The 13,788-nt window shown below is 69.1% G+C and overlaps 1 protein-coding gene across 1 annotated transcript; it reads right to left on the minus strand.

Moving 5' to 3' along the window:
- Positions 1-328: 328 nt before the first annotated feature.
- HSPA12B (heat shock protein family A (Hsp70) member 12B) lies at positions 329-11,463 on the minus strand. The gene is made up of 14 exons (XM_075499297.1): positions 11,311-11,463; positions 10,712-10,879; positions 10,424-10,580; positions 9,954-10,054; positions 8,581-8,705; positions 7,972-8,158; positions 7,393-7,497; positions 7,103-7,219; positions 6,372-6,543; positions 4,232-4,318; positions 3,543-3,647; positions 1,599-1,857; positions 1,282-1,385; positions 329-1,071 (listed from the first exon to the last, which is right to left on the minus strand). The coding sequence occupies exons 1-14, from the start codon at positions 11,461-11,463 to the stop codon at positions 428-430; spliced, it is 2,484 nt and encodes an 827-aa protein (XP_075355412.1). The 3' UTR covers positions 329-427.
- Between the last annotated feature and the right edge of the window lie 2,325 nt (positions 11,464-13,788).

Below are 13,788 nucleotides of genomic sequence, written 5' to 3' on the forward strand. Positions count from 1 at the left end.
TACAGGAAGCGTGAGCATTGGTGTTCTGGGTGCTGCGGCTCCGGCGGTGGCCTCACCCACACTTGGGGGGCGGCCCGAGCCCCCCGGCCCCTGCTGCCCCGTCCCGCTCAGCGACGCTGGGGGGGAGGGGGGCGATCCCCCTTTCTGACAGTCGGACCCCGACCCATTTCTGTGGGAGATGTGGAGCGCGTGGGGAGCGTCTTTGGGGTGTCCCATGAAAAGGGGGGGGCCACCAGCGGGGTCCGGCAGCAGCCTCGCAGCTCGGCCGGGGGGGTGAGCCGCACGCTCCCTCCGCCCGGCTCCTCCTGCCCGTGGGGGTCCCGTGGGGCCAGAGCCCAAAGTGGGGGTGCTGGTGGGGGTCCGGAGCGGGCGGCAGGTTCCCGGGGTCCCCGTGCCTCCCCGCACAGCCTCGTGGAGGGGGGGGGGCTCAGTTGGAGAGGAAATCGATGGTGGCTCGGACCGTCTTGGAGGTGCTGATGTCCATGGCCGTGACCTTGATCTCCGTGTCCCCGAACTGCATGCTGGTGCGGATCTCGCGGCGGCCGCGCGCCGGGCTGCCGGCATCGCCCAGCGCCTCCAGCTCCAGGCTGATGGTGCCGCACTTGCGCACGCCGGGGTCGGTGATGTAGACCACGTCGTCGGTGGCACAGCAGTAGATGTTGATGATGGTCTTGCGCTGGCCCGGCCGGGCCGGGCAGTAGCTGCGTTGGACCACCTCCCCCAGCGCCACGGACTGGTCGACGGAGACGAACTTCTCGAAGATGTCGGTGCACCAGTTCTTGCCTTCCTTCACCAACAACTTCTCCCGCGGGTGCTTCCCCTCCACGAACTTGTTGAGCACCCCCACGCCGTAGGTCAGGGGGGAGCGGCGGACGCGGACGATGGTGGGGTCGAGGCCGAAGAGCACGGCCCCTTTGAGGATGGTCAGCCCCACGTCTTGGGGGATGATGACGCGGCAGGTGGGGCCGAAGGCCGCCTGGACGGCGCGCTGCAGCATGGCCGACTCCGCGAAGCCCCCCACCAGGAAGAGGAACTTGATGCCTTGGACCTCCGGCTTCTTCAGGAGCTCGTCTGGGGAGGGAGGGGGGACGTGGGGCGGGGCTGGGGGCTGCCTCTGCTCCCCTACCCCTGCCCCGGCGAGGGCGGGCACCGGGCACGGCTCGGGGTGCCGCCTCAGGGTGCCGGGGTCCTGGGGAGAGGGGACCCCCCCCCCACCCCTTGCAGGGGGTCTGGCAGCCAGGCTGCTCCCCCCCTTCCCCCCCCCCCCCCCCCAGGACCTACCGATGTGTTTGATGATCTGGCTGATGGTGGGCTGGAAGAGCTCGCTCATGGCCTCCGAGGACATCCGCAGCATCCCTTGGGACGACCACTTCACAAAGTTGACGCTGGGAAGGGAGAGAGGGTCCGGGGCTGCCCCTCGCCAAAGGCCGGTCCTCCCCTGGGGACCCCCCAGCCCAGCAGACCCCGGAGCAGAGCACCCCACCTGCCTGCGCCCTCTACCCCCCCCCCCCCCCCCCCCCCCAGTTTATGTCCCTCCAGGGCCACGTGCGTCCCCAGGGGTCCCCGAGCCCTGTTATCCCCCCCAGCCGGGGTCTCACTTGCTCTTCTTGAGGGCCGTCTCCACGTTCTGGCCCCGGTGCTTGCGGTAGAAGTCGATGAAGGAGAAGGGCAGGGAGATGTTGAGGGGGCTGGCGCGGGAGGGGGCTGCCGCCCGCTTGCGAGCCTCGAAGGCGATGGTCAGGTCCACCCAGGCGGCAGGGCGCTTGGCTTTGAAGGTGGCGATGAAATCCTCCCCGAAAATGTGGCACAGCAGCTTCTCGAAGGCCAAGTCCACCCCCACGGCCCCGTAGGGACCCCCTAGGGAGCGGGGGGGGGGGGCTGGGTCAGGCAGCGTCCCCATGGCACACACGTCCCCACCACCGTGTCCCCAGACCCGGGGACCCGTGGGACCCCCAGACCCGGGGACCCCCAGACCCCAGGCATCACGTAGCAAAGCCTGGGGTGTTTCCATGCAAGACCGTGGCCCCCAGCCCCGCTGCAGCCCTTCTTCGGGGGCATCAGGGTGGGGGGGACATGGAGGGGACCCCCCCGTCCAGGGCTGGACCAGGGGACAGGGACAGGTTCTGCACTGGCAGGGGGGCATGGGAGCGTCCCCCAGGAGCAGGGAGAGGGCAGGCGGCGTGGCTGTGGGGACAGCGGTCCCCTGGACCACAGGGGACCCTGCCGGGGGTCCCTGGGTGACGCTCGGGGGGCTCGGTGCCTCCCTCCATGGCGTGGCTCTGCCAGGCAGTGCCGGGGCTCTGCCGCCCCACGTCCAGCTCTGCAGGGAAGCCCGGGCTGGTGGCCGTCACTCGTGAGCCGCTATTTGGGGGTGCACGGCCATCACGTGCCAAAATCTCACCCCCCCGGGATGGGCTGAGGCCGGGGGCTTCGCGTGCCCCCCGCGAGGAGGGTGGGAAGCCCGTGGGCATGGGCCAGGACACGTCCCACGGCCCAGGACACGTCGCGGCCCTGCGTCACCCTCCGCCTTCCCTGCGTGCCCAGGCGGCACCGGGGACCGCGGTCCGCAGCACGCAGGGACAGCGGTGGGGTTTCGTGTCCCCAAACCAGGGTGCCCTGGGCCTCAGCCTTGGCTTCTGCCCCTGCCCCACCTGCAGCCACCCCGGTACCCCTGTCCCGCCCTGCACCCCCACCCTCTCCCACCCACATCCCTGTCCAGCTGGCACCCCCCAGCCCAGCACCCCTGGCCCACCTGAGCCCCCCCAACCCAGCACCCCTGTCCCACCTTGTCCCCTTCCAACCCAGCACCCCTGTCCCACCTGAACCCCTGTCTCACCTGAGCCCTCCCAACCCAACACCCCTGTCCCCCCTTGTCCCCCCAACCCAACACCCCTGTCCCACCGACACCCCAAACACAACACCCCTGTCCCACCTTGTCCCCCCAGTCCAGCACCCCTGTCCCACTGACACCCCCAGCCCAGCACCCCTGTCCCACCTGAGCCCCCCAACCCAACACCCTTGTCCCCCCCAGCCCAGCACCCCTGCCCCACCTCAGCCCCCCCAACCCAACACCCTTGTCCCCCCCAGCCCAGCACCCGTCCCACTTCAGCCCCCCCAACGCAACACCCTTGTCCCCCCCAGCCCAGCACCCCTGCCCCACCTCAGCCCCCCCAACCCAACACCCCTGTCCCACCGACACCCCAAACACAACACCCCTGTCCCACCTTGTCCCCCCAGCCCAGCACCCCTGTCCCACCGAGACCCCCCAACCCAACACCCTTGTCCCCCCCAGCCCAGCACCCCTGCCCCACCTCAGCCCCCCCAACCCAACACCCTTGTCCCCCCAGCCCAGCACCCCTGCCCCACCTTGTCCCCCCAGCCCAGCACCCCCCCGTGCCCCCCGCCCCTGCGCTGCTCCCTGCTGACACCAGGTGGTGCCACAGGCCCAGCCACGACCCCGCAGGGGACGGGGAGGGGACCCCGGCCCGGGAGGGGCTCGCTGGGTCGGGGGGGGCAGCCCGGGCCGGGGGGTCGCAGCCCACCTGAGGCTTTGTACAGCTCCTTCAGCGTCCCCTGCGGCTTCTCGATCTGGTGCACGGTGAGGTCCACCGTGCCACCGCCGCAGTCCGCCACGATGTAGCGGTCACCTGCGGGCAGGGACAGCGGCCGAGTCGGGGTCCCGGGTCCCCCCCAGCCGCTGTGGGGTGTCCCCCAGCCCCCCAGCCCCCCAGCCCCGCACCGGGGCCGAGCCCCTGGGACGCCCGTGCCGTGAGCTCGGAGCAGCCGCAGGATGCGCTTTCCCCGGGGGGGAAAAAATGCGGTTTTAACCAAACTAAGGGGGTTTGGGGGTTCCCCCCCCCAAAAAAAAAAAAAAAAAAAAACAGCCGAAGAGGTTTTGGAGGGCAGGAGGGGGAGGTCGCAGCCTCTGCTTGGAACGAGGCAGATGGCGGGACGGGAAGGTGGCAGACGGACCTGGGGGGTCAAGACCAAGTGACACCCCCACGGCAGGACCCTTCCCTGGCGCTGGCAGGGCCACGCTCGGGCTGGGCGTCCCCACGCTCGGCCCCCTCCGCCACGGAGGGGACATCCAGCCCCCCGATCCCCGCGCCCAGGGTGGCCCCGGGGGCCGGGCAGCGCCGGTGGGGACTCCTGCTTGTGTGTCCCCCCCCCGGTGAATCCTCCCCGGGGGGCTGGGGTCTGCCGGGGGGGCACTGCCCGTCCCCCCTCCTACCTGCCTGCATTTCCGACCAGAGCTCCCCCACTCCCGACTCCACCAGGAAGGTACGGCTGTGGCGGGACCGCCGGAGCTGCTCTCGGGCTGCGGGACAGAGCGGGGGGGCCGGCGTCAGGCTGGGGGGCACCGGGGCCAGGAGCGTCCCTGGGATCCCCCACGGCGGGTGGGGAATGCTGGAGGCGGGGGGGCCTGCTGGGGCTGTACTGGGAGCACCGGTTGCCCTCCAGCCGGGACACCCAAGGCGGCCCCGGCTCCGCCGCGGAGTCCAGCCATCCCGCTGCTCTGCCCGGGATCCCGCAGGGTCCCGGGGGATCCCACCTCACCGCGTCCAGCCCGCAGTGCCCGGGGGTGTCCCTGGGCGATGCTGCCTCTTCCCCTCTCCTCCCCGGCCCGGGTGGGGTTTCCTCTGCTCCCCCCGTCCCGGAGCAGGGGACATCACAGCAGCTCGGAAGGGCAGGGAGCTGTTTGGAGAAGGTGGGGTTATCCCAGCCTATTTTTGGCACGCCGAGATGGATACGGCACACCAACTTCGTTAGCTTCAGCCCCAGGATGCAGCTCAAACCCCTCCGTAAATCCGGACGCCGCCGCGGCTCACCGGCCAAACGCGAGTCGAGGGCTGCGGACACCGGCAGGTCCCAGCTCCGGGGCTTGGTCCTGGCTGGCCAAACCGGCTCTGGCCCGGTAAAGCCCCGGCTCTGCGGCCGGAGCGGAGGGGACCCCCGGGCTCCCATGCATGGGGGGAGCATCCCGCTGGCGGAGGGTCTCAGCTGGCCCCGGAGCGGCGGGTGGACGCTCTCCCTGTCCCGGGGTTACGGTTACGGCATCGACCGGGGAGGTCGGTGTGGGGTTGGGAAGCCTGAAGGCTTGGCCCGTATGGAGGGGCCGGGCTGGGGGAGAGGGGAGGCGAGGAGCCGGGGTGGCCGAGGCCGAGCCGAGCTGCTGGGAGGAATCCAGGGCGGCTCCGGCCGAGCCAGCAGAAATGGCTCCGGCTGGAAAAGCGGGGAGAGGGAAGGGGAGAGGCGGCCCGGGGACCCGGGGGGGTGCGGGCGGACGTCAAGGGCGGCTTGGGCAGATGAAAAGGGCCGAGACCACGGGGGACACAGAGCTCGGACGCTTCCTGGGAAAGCGGCCATCGCCTGCCCCGGCCCTGGGGGCTTGGGGAGGGGGGGAACGGGGGGGCAAAGAGGGGAGCGAGGCTCCCCAGGGCTGCCAGAGAGGGGACAGCCACGGCCTCCCACTCACTGCCTTGGCACGGTGCCCCTCTCGCCTCTGCCTCAGTTTCCCCCACGACTAGAAGATGCCGCGGGCTGGGGGTCCCTGCGGCGGTGGAACCAGCCCTGCCCTGCCCTGGCAGGGGGGTGCGGGATCGCCGCGCTCGCTTTAGGGCTCCCGCCGAGGACTCGCCCCGGTGCACGCCCGTGCTGCGCGGAAACCCGAACGGCTTTTGCCAGAATCGGTCTGGTTTGCTAAAGCACCAGGGAAGGGAAAATTACAGGGAAGGGGATGGGAAAGTGGAAAAGAGCCCGGAGTGGAGGAGGACGGGGAGGGAGTCAGCCCCCCCGGCAAGGGCCCATGGCCCGTGCCTGTGCTGGACCCCGGGGGGGAGCATGGGGGTCTCTGGGGAGAAACAGCCACGCTGGAGAGCCCGGGGGGCTCTGCGTACCCGCTGCCCGTGGGGGCTGCGGGCAGAGCCAGCCTGGGAAGCAGCAGCAGCTCCCCAGTAAAAGCCCCGGCACTAACCAAGGAGCCGTGGTTTCTCTTGGCGGGGACCCACCAGGGTCCCCATCCCCGTGGGAACGGACCCCCCCCAGGCAGGGGCTGCTCCCAGAGCCCCTCCGCTCCGCGGGCAGGAGCTGGACCTCGGGGTGGGGGGTGAGCCAGCCAGCTCCCCGGCACCCCGCTCCGGGGTTCCCCGTGGTGCTCAGCCCGGGGACCCCACTGCCGCAGCCCGGGCTGAGCCGTGCCCCAGGGCCGCCTCAAACCCCTTCCCCAGCCGCGGCTGCTGACGGACCCTCAAGATCGGGCTTGCGGGACCGGATCCCTGCCTGCTCCATCTCCTGCTATGCCAGCCCCCCACCCTGCCAGGACCCCCTGCCGGTGCCCATCCGGCAGCTCCCGGCCGCCTGCGGCCGCTCACCCTGCCGAAAGCTGGAGTCGATGGCGTGGTCCGGCGCCAGCCCGTTGGCCGGGGGTTTGCAGCTCAGGTCGATCAGCTGGTGGAGGCGAAGTTTTCTGCAATAAATGGAGGCGGCTTCGGGCTCCAGCGCGATCAGCAGCTGCTCCGGGTTCTCCGGGGACACCAAACCAGCCTGTGGGGAGGTCGGGGCAGAGAAGGTGCCGGTGCACCGGGGCGTCCCTGCTCGCCGCGGCCTCACGGCCGTGCTCCGGCAGGGCTTTCCCGTCCCTGGCCTTTGCGCATCGCTTCCGCCCGTATAGGTGCTATGCGTTGCACGGCAATCCTACGTGTTACGGCTGTGCACCAGGCACCGGCCGTGCCGTAGGGGTGGGTTAGCTCCTGCCCGTCCCAGGGACCCCGCGGTGGCACCAGCACCCAAGGGACAGCCCCCATCCCCTGGGGAGCGGCTCCCAGCACACGTCCCCATCTCCCCAGTCCCCCCCTTGCTGCACACCCAGGTCCGAAATCCTCCCACCCCACCAACGCCGGGTTTCGAAGCCGGCCCGCGCTCAGCAGCCGGAGTCCAGCTTTCGTTCCTTAGGCTACCAGGACAAGCCAGAGACCCTTCGTTATGCGGGCAGCACCCACAGGGAGAGGGGGGAAGAAGGGGACACCCCCCCCCCCCCCCCCCGGAGAGCAGAGCCTCCTGCGAGGGCCACGGCACGGAACAGCCCCCCTGGGGGTCCCCTCACCTTGTAGGCAGCCTCCCGCATGAACTGCTTGGCCGGCTGCTTCCAGATGGCGGGCACGGTGATGACCCAGCGGATGGCATCTCTCTCCGGCAGGGACGGGCACTGGTCCTTCAGCTCCTGCCGGGCAAGAAGCCGGAGGTGACCCCCCCGGCCGGAGCACGGGGGCTCTCGGTGAAGGGTGGGGAAGCAACGCGTGGAGAGGACAACGCGCACAACTTGGGCTCCGTTTGGGGAGGGAGAGGAGGGCTGCGTGACGGTGCGGGGAGACCCCCCCCGCGTGGCAGCCCTACCTGCACGGCGTGCTGCTTGAAGAAGCGGAGCGCGTGGGCAAACACCTCCAGCGCTTGCATTTTCTTCCCGTTGACGGCTTCTAGTTCGGTTTTCATGGTGAGGTCCTGCCAGGGAGAGCGGTAACAGCAAACGGATCATGCAAGGTGCTGGGACATGGCCGGCATCCCATCCCGGCTCCGTCGGCGAGCCTCGGGCAGGGGGCTCGCCCCCCCTGTGCCAAACAGAGCGGCTGGGGCACGGGCACTCGAAGCCCCGCTCTGCAGCCGCATCCACCTGCCCCGGAGCAGCTCAGATGGGGGGGAACCAAAAATTCACCCCCCCGCAAAGGGCTTAAAACGTCGCTATGCGTGAAGCGCGCGTAAAGCAAACGGGGAGCTGGGCGAGCTCGGCTGGGATGCTGGTGGTCAGAGGTTTTGCTTGTAGCCCCTCTCCGGCCCTCCCGGATTTCTGCTCCCCCCCCCGGTGAACCCCTCTCTGCACAGCGGGATAAATCCCTGGGGCCCGCTCAGCTCACGTCCAGCCCGGCCAGGGTCCCCGCGGGGTCCCCCGGGGAGGTGGGGACAGGAGCAGGGACTTACGCTGGTGCTGTGAATCTTCATCTTAAACTTCTCGAAGTAGAGCCAGTCGCGGGCTTCCTCGGGGTCCAGGTCGTGGTAGTAGTCCCTGGCAGTGTAGCCGAAGCTGTGGAAGATGCCCTCCGGCGTCAGCAGGAGGCTGGTGGGGGTCTTCTGGTTGGCCACCCCCGGGTCCCCTCCTTCCCATTTCCTGCAAAGAGGAGCCGGCAGCAGCCCGTGAACCCCAGCGCCAGAGAACGGATCCCGCCCCGTTTCATTTATTTACGTGGGCACAACCTCAAGCACCTTCAGGAGGGACGGAGAAGGGACCGACGTCCCCGGGAAGGCTTTGATCCCTTGTGCAGCCCCTTGCGGGGCTCCTCCGCACCCGCGCAGGTCGTTACGACGCAGCGCTAACGAAGAGGTGCTCTCGCCCCGTCCTCCCGCTCAGCGCGAGACCCATCGCAGGGGCTCCTTCCCGGCGCTGCCGGGCGGCGTCCCTCGCCCGCCGTGGCCGGGTCTTCGTTGCCCAGCTCCAGCCCTGCCTCCCAGCGAGGCGACTTCCAGCCGCTTTGGGCAAAAAGCCCTCGGGCAGCCCCGGGAGCAGCTCTGGGGCCTCCGGCTGCTCCTCACCTCATCATATGGATGGCCTCGGGGTCGCTGGAGAAGCTGAAGGCGTAGCCGCTGGACGTGGTGCCGAAGTCGATGGCCACCACCACGGCGAAGGAAGGGGTTTGCTGGCAGCGAGCCTCGCTCCTCTGAAACGCAAGGGCAGCCGTTAGGGACGGGCTCTGTCCTGGGGGCGAGCGTCGAAGCAGGGCTGGCTGCTTCGGGAAAAGGGGTAAAAAAAAAAATAAAATAACTCGTGAAGGGGTTAATTTTTCCCGGGTCGGGTGCAGGCACTGCCCAGGGAATGCTGAGAACAGGGAGCGATTCCTCCTGCTACGCGGCTCCAAATCACCGAGAAGAGGGACTGCCCGCGCCGGGCTCCCGGGTCCCTGCGGCAGTGCCCGAAGTCGGGCCCGTGGGACAAGCCCCGGGGAGGGGGGGGACGCCCGCAGGCTCTGCCCGCGAGGGCTGCCCGGGCTTGGCGGTGGGGGTCTCCGTTTCCTCCCGGGTCAGGGTGGTGCTGAGCCCTCCACACTTGGACCCTGGCAAATTTTAGCCGAGATTCCCCAAAACCTTCCCTGCTCCCGATCTCGGTCCAAGGGACCTCGTCCCAGGTGTCCCCACGGGTCACCCAACCGAAAGCCGTCCTGGCCCAGGTGCTTTAGGGTGCTGCCTCCTACAGATGATGCTTTTCTGGTCCTGCCTTTGGGCCCCCGTCCCTCGCCTCCTGGCCGCCCCCCACGACGGCAGACGGAGGCGGCAGGGAACGGCGACGCCGAAGGAGCCGCGAAGACGCGGCGAGCCCCATGCCCCTGTCACCGCCCCGCGCCGCCGCCCTCGCCCGCCGCAGCCTCGCAGCGCGCGGGGCAGACACGGAAAGCTAAAAGCCCTCATTAACTTTTAACGTATCCGGATTTGATAAGCGCAGACATTAGCTCGCCACGAAAAAAGCCGGCGATTAGCACGGGTGAAGTGGTTGTCTCAGAAATGTGCATGTTCGGGGAGCTGCAAGGACAGCGAGTGCCGGGGAGGAACCGGCTCCGGCACGCTCCCCGCCTGCGTCCTTCCGCACCGGGCAGCCCCCCGGGACGTTCAGGTAGGAGCGAGCTGAGGCCAGGAGCTTTGCGAGGAGTTAAACTTCTCCTGGTGTTTCCTCCGGCTCCTCTCCTGCCTCCTGCGCCGGAAAAAGCTCAGTCCCATAAATCCCCCAGCTAAGGGGGGATTTGGGCCCCGGCGACGGACGGACCCATCCTCCAGATACCGGGGTGTGCGGTGGGGGTAGCACAGAGCGGGAGGGGAGGCGGGGGGGGGGTGAGCACCGATCAGGGATGGATCAGAGGGGGCAACGCCGGGGACGCGGACGCCGGCAGCCCCGGGGGACCCCGTAAGTGCCTTACCGGCGACTGGGAGGGCGTCAGCGGGGCGATGCTGCAGCCGTCGTGGGGCGTCCCCGGGGAGCCGGGAGGGGACGGCGTGGGGCACCGCTGGCCGTTGGCACCTGGGGACACAGCAGGGTGAGGCTGGGATGGGAAGGGGCCCCGGCCCCTCCTGCAGACCCTTCCCCAGGGTGAGGGCAAGGCATGACATGCCGATGAAGATGCAGCCGGTGCGGAGGCAGGTTTGGCAGCGGAGGGGTCGGAGTCGCTGCGGGGGCTGCTACCGGTGGGCTCGGCACGGGGCAATTCTGGGCTTGAGGGGCTTCCCAGGCTTTTTTCAACCATGTGTAAGGAAGGATCTAGTCAGCACTGATTAAATTAGCAAATGAGGAACCCCTTGGAGATGTCCTAAGGAGGTGCGGGTACCGGTTGCAGCTGGTGTTAGCACTGGTGAGCTCGCAGGGATCCCTCCCTCCGGGTATGGGGCTCACACAGAGGATGGGGACAGCGGTCAGAGAAGGGCCGCAGGACTGGGGGACCTTCTCCTCCGGGACTGGGGGACGTCAGGGCTTGCCCAGCAAGAAGATGGGTCAGGGTGAGTTGGCCACAGGGTTTCAGGGAGGGGTTCAGCTCGCTGGTGCGGGCAGGCTTTGGTGATGAGACACGGGCTCAAGATCTCCTCCATCCCCGGAGAGGAGCTGGCACACCGAGGCGGAGTCGTCTCATCCCGAAGCCGGTATCTAAAGTCAGGTGAAGCTGCAAGCCCAGTTTCTCCCCACTGACGCTACAGAGACCCTCGGTGGTGGCTGCAGGTGGAGACGCTTGCCCCGCAGATGAGCAGACCGAGGTGGGGTGGGTCCTGCCTTGCCCATCAGAAGGGGATGGGAGAGGTGGAAGGGCCCTGGTCTTCGACTGGCAAAGGAGCAGCCGGGTCTAATTCCTTGCAGCTGACGACAGAAGAGTCAGGACTAAAAACCCGTGACGGGTTCGTAGCAGCGAGGGACGCGGTGATTCTCCAGAGCTGCCTATTTTTAAATCAAGACAGCCCTCGCCGCATAAATACACACTAGTTCGGCTTGGCAAGGGCTGGCAGGGACGACCGCAAAGGATGCCAGAGGCTGCCAGAGGTTTGGCAGAGACCCGGTAATTCCTGTGTGAGCCCGCAGAAACTCGAGGTTTAGCCTGCGTGGGGAGCTCAGGGAGGCTCGTGCCGTCTCGCACCGCGGTGGGATGCGGGGACAGGCACCGTGGTGCGGCGGCTGCGTGGTCACCCTTGCTCTGTGGTGCCTGGCCCCGTGGGGCTTTCCTCCTCCTCCTCCTCCTCCTCAAGAGGCCAGCCAGCTCTGCATCTCCTCGGGTGACCCCCACCAGCTCAAGCCTTGTCCCAGGGATCCCCGTTAATCCCGCTGCGGCAGCCCCGGTGGGACGCCTGGCCCCCAGCCCAGCCAGCGCCGGGACGGAGCGAGCCCCTGGGCCGTCCCGCACGCCCCGGTGCAGGGCTGCCTGCTGCCTTGCGCTCCTCTTGCCACATGGCTCCAATTAGCAGAGGGGATTAATCATCCGCCCTGCGAACGCACGAGCCAATGGACCGGCTCCAGCCGTTGGCGTGGGGCAGCCGGAAAGGGGATGGTGCAGCTGATGGAGCGGGGCCGCCTCTCCCAAGGGGCTCTGGCGGGGGTACGGCCGTGCTGGGAAGGGGACGTGGGGTCCGGGCGGTGACACCGGGGAGGCCGAGGGACTGTCCACCCCACGGGCTCTGCCGAGACCCACGCTTCGGGCTTGCTTCCCGGCCAGGCGGCTCCGTGCCGGGAGCCTGCCGGGATCTGGACCGCGGGAGCAGGGATAAGCAGCCGCCCGCTCCCGGCTGGACCCCGGAGAGGTTTGGGGCTGGAGGAGGCTCCTCGGTCTTTCCTCAGAGAAGCGTAAAACTCCGGCTCTCCCCCTGCCAGAGGGTGCCGGCACCTGGTGTCTGCGTCCGGGCAAACCCACCCCGGCTCCCGCTGCAACCGGTTTGCACCAGGATGCCCAAGGGGCATCTCCCTAAATCCCTCCGGCAGCTCGGGAGCCCCAGAGCCTGCAGCGGGGGTGCTCTGGGACCCCCCAACAGCAGCAGCCGCGGGGCAGGGGCCGGGCTCAGCCGCATGGGCACCCCCCGTCCCAGCAGCGGGGGTCTCGGCTGCTCGGTCTTTGTCTCCTCGGCCGAGCCGCTGGCACATCGCTCGGCCCGGGCTCAGCGCAGCGGTGTCGGGGATGGCACTTTGCCACGTGCCCCCGGGAGCTGCACCGGCGGGCTCACCGCTCCCTGCCGCGACACGGCTCCGGTCCCTTCACACCTGCTCCGTAAGTGCCTTTTGCTGTATCCCGTGTCTGTGCCATGAATATTTGATCCCCGACAAACGGGAACGTCTCTCCGGGTGTCTCTGCGTGCTGTCCCCTGGCCGCGGGGGAAAGCGTCGCCCAGGCTGGGCGGGCAGCCGGCAGCTCGGCCGGGCTTCGAGCTCGGGGCTCCGGAGACCCAGCCTGGGGCCGTGCGCACGGAGCATCCTTCCTGCGGGTCCAGAGCCGGAGCCGGCACCCGCCGGCATGTGGGCACCGGGCTCGCGGTGATCTGGGGGGGGGGGGGCTGGGGGGACCCGGCAGGGGGTTAATTCTTGCCATCGCCTCTTTGCTCGGGCTGCTCCCCGGCTTGTGCTCGCAGGGTCAGGTTTCCTCGCCACAGCTGGTTCTGGTTACCCCGGCGCGGGAGCGGCGGCGGGGGGCTCCTCAGTGCCGCGGACGGGAGGATGATTGCGGAGGGGACGGGCGGCTGGGGGGGCGATGGGGGGGCTGCCCGGGTGCGTGGGGAAGGCGAAGGGAGAGGGGCCCGGAGAGTCACGCTGCCGGCGGAGGGACGGGGGCCCCCCCACCCACTGCCGTCCCCGCCGGGCACCCTCCCTGGGGAGCAGCCTTACCCATCCTGAGACTCTGCGTGCCGGGCTCCAGGAGCATCGCCATGGTGGCCTCGCCTTCCTGGCTGCAAGGGAAGGAGGAAGGATGATGGGACGAGCGCCCGAGTGCCGGGGTGCTGGCTGCCCCCTCGGCAGCGCGTCCGCGGGCTCCCCTCACCCCCCCGAGCGTGACTGGGTGAGCCCAGGCTCAACCCCCCCCCCCCCCCCCCCGAAGACCCCGCGGGGACAGGGCTGGCTGTGAGCCCGCATCCCCCGGGACCCCGCAGGAGCTGGGGCTGCGGGTGGGAGACCCCAAAGCCCGGGGGCTCAGGTTGCAATAGGGTGCAGGAGGGTGGGGGTTCAGCCTGTACCTGTGGGGGGGGGGCTGTCCCGGTTCAGTGACACCCCACCAGCACTGGCCAGGCGCTGGCCCAGCCTCGGCGGGAGGGGGGGGACCCAGTTCCTTTCATTAAGCAGGTCGGACAGATGTGTGCGATACAGATGTGTGCGATGCAGATGTGTGCAAAAAGGCCGTTCCACCAGCGTGGGGTCCACGCTGCAGATTTTTAGGCTTGATCAAAGAAAGAAACTGAGGGCAGGCGATCCTGTACAGTTATTTTCTTAATCGAAGCAGCCGCTGCCCAGGGCCAGGCTCCCTGCAGCGTGGTGGCCACGCCGGCAGGAGCAGGAACGGCCGAAGGCATCCCTGCCCGTCCTAGGGGCTGTGACCCGGCGGTGACCAGCTCCAAAAGTGCTTCCCCAGCTAATAAACCGGCTCCTGGCTCTCTGCCTGATGCGAGAGCATCCCATCGCCTCCGAGGCTGCCTGCCCGGCACCGGCCGCTTTCATCCTGCGGAGCCGCGGGCTCAGGACAAGGCTTAGCTCATCGGGGAGAGGCTTTGCTCCGAGCCAAACCCACCCACGCGTTG

Source organism: Mycteria americana, chromosome 4 (genome assembly GCF_035582795.1).
Source record: "Mycteria americana isolate JAX WOST 10 ecotype Jacksonville Zoo and Gardens chromosome 4, USCA_MyAme_1.0, whole genome shotgun sequence".
NCBI lineage: Eukaryota > Metazoa > Chordata > Aves > Ciconiiformes > Ciconiidae > Mycteria > Mycteria americana.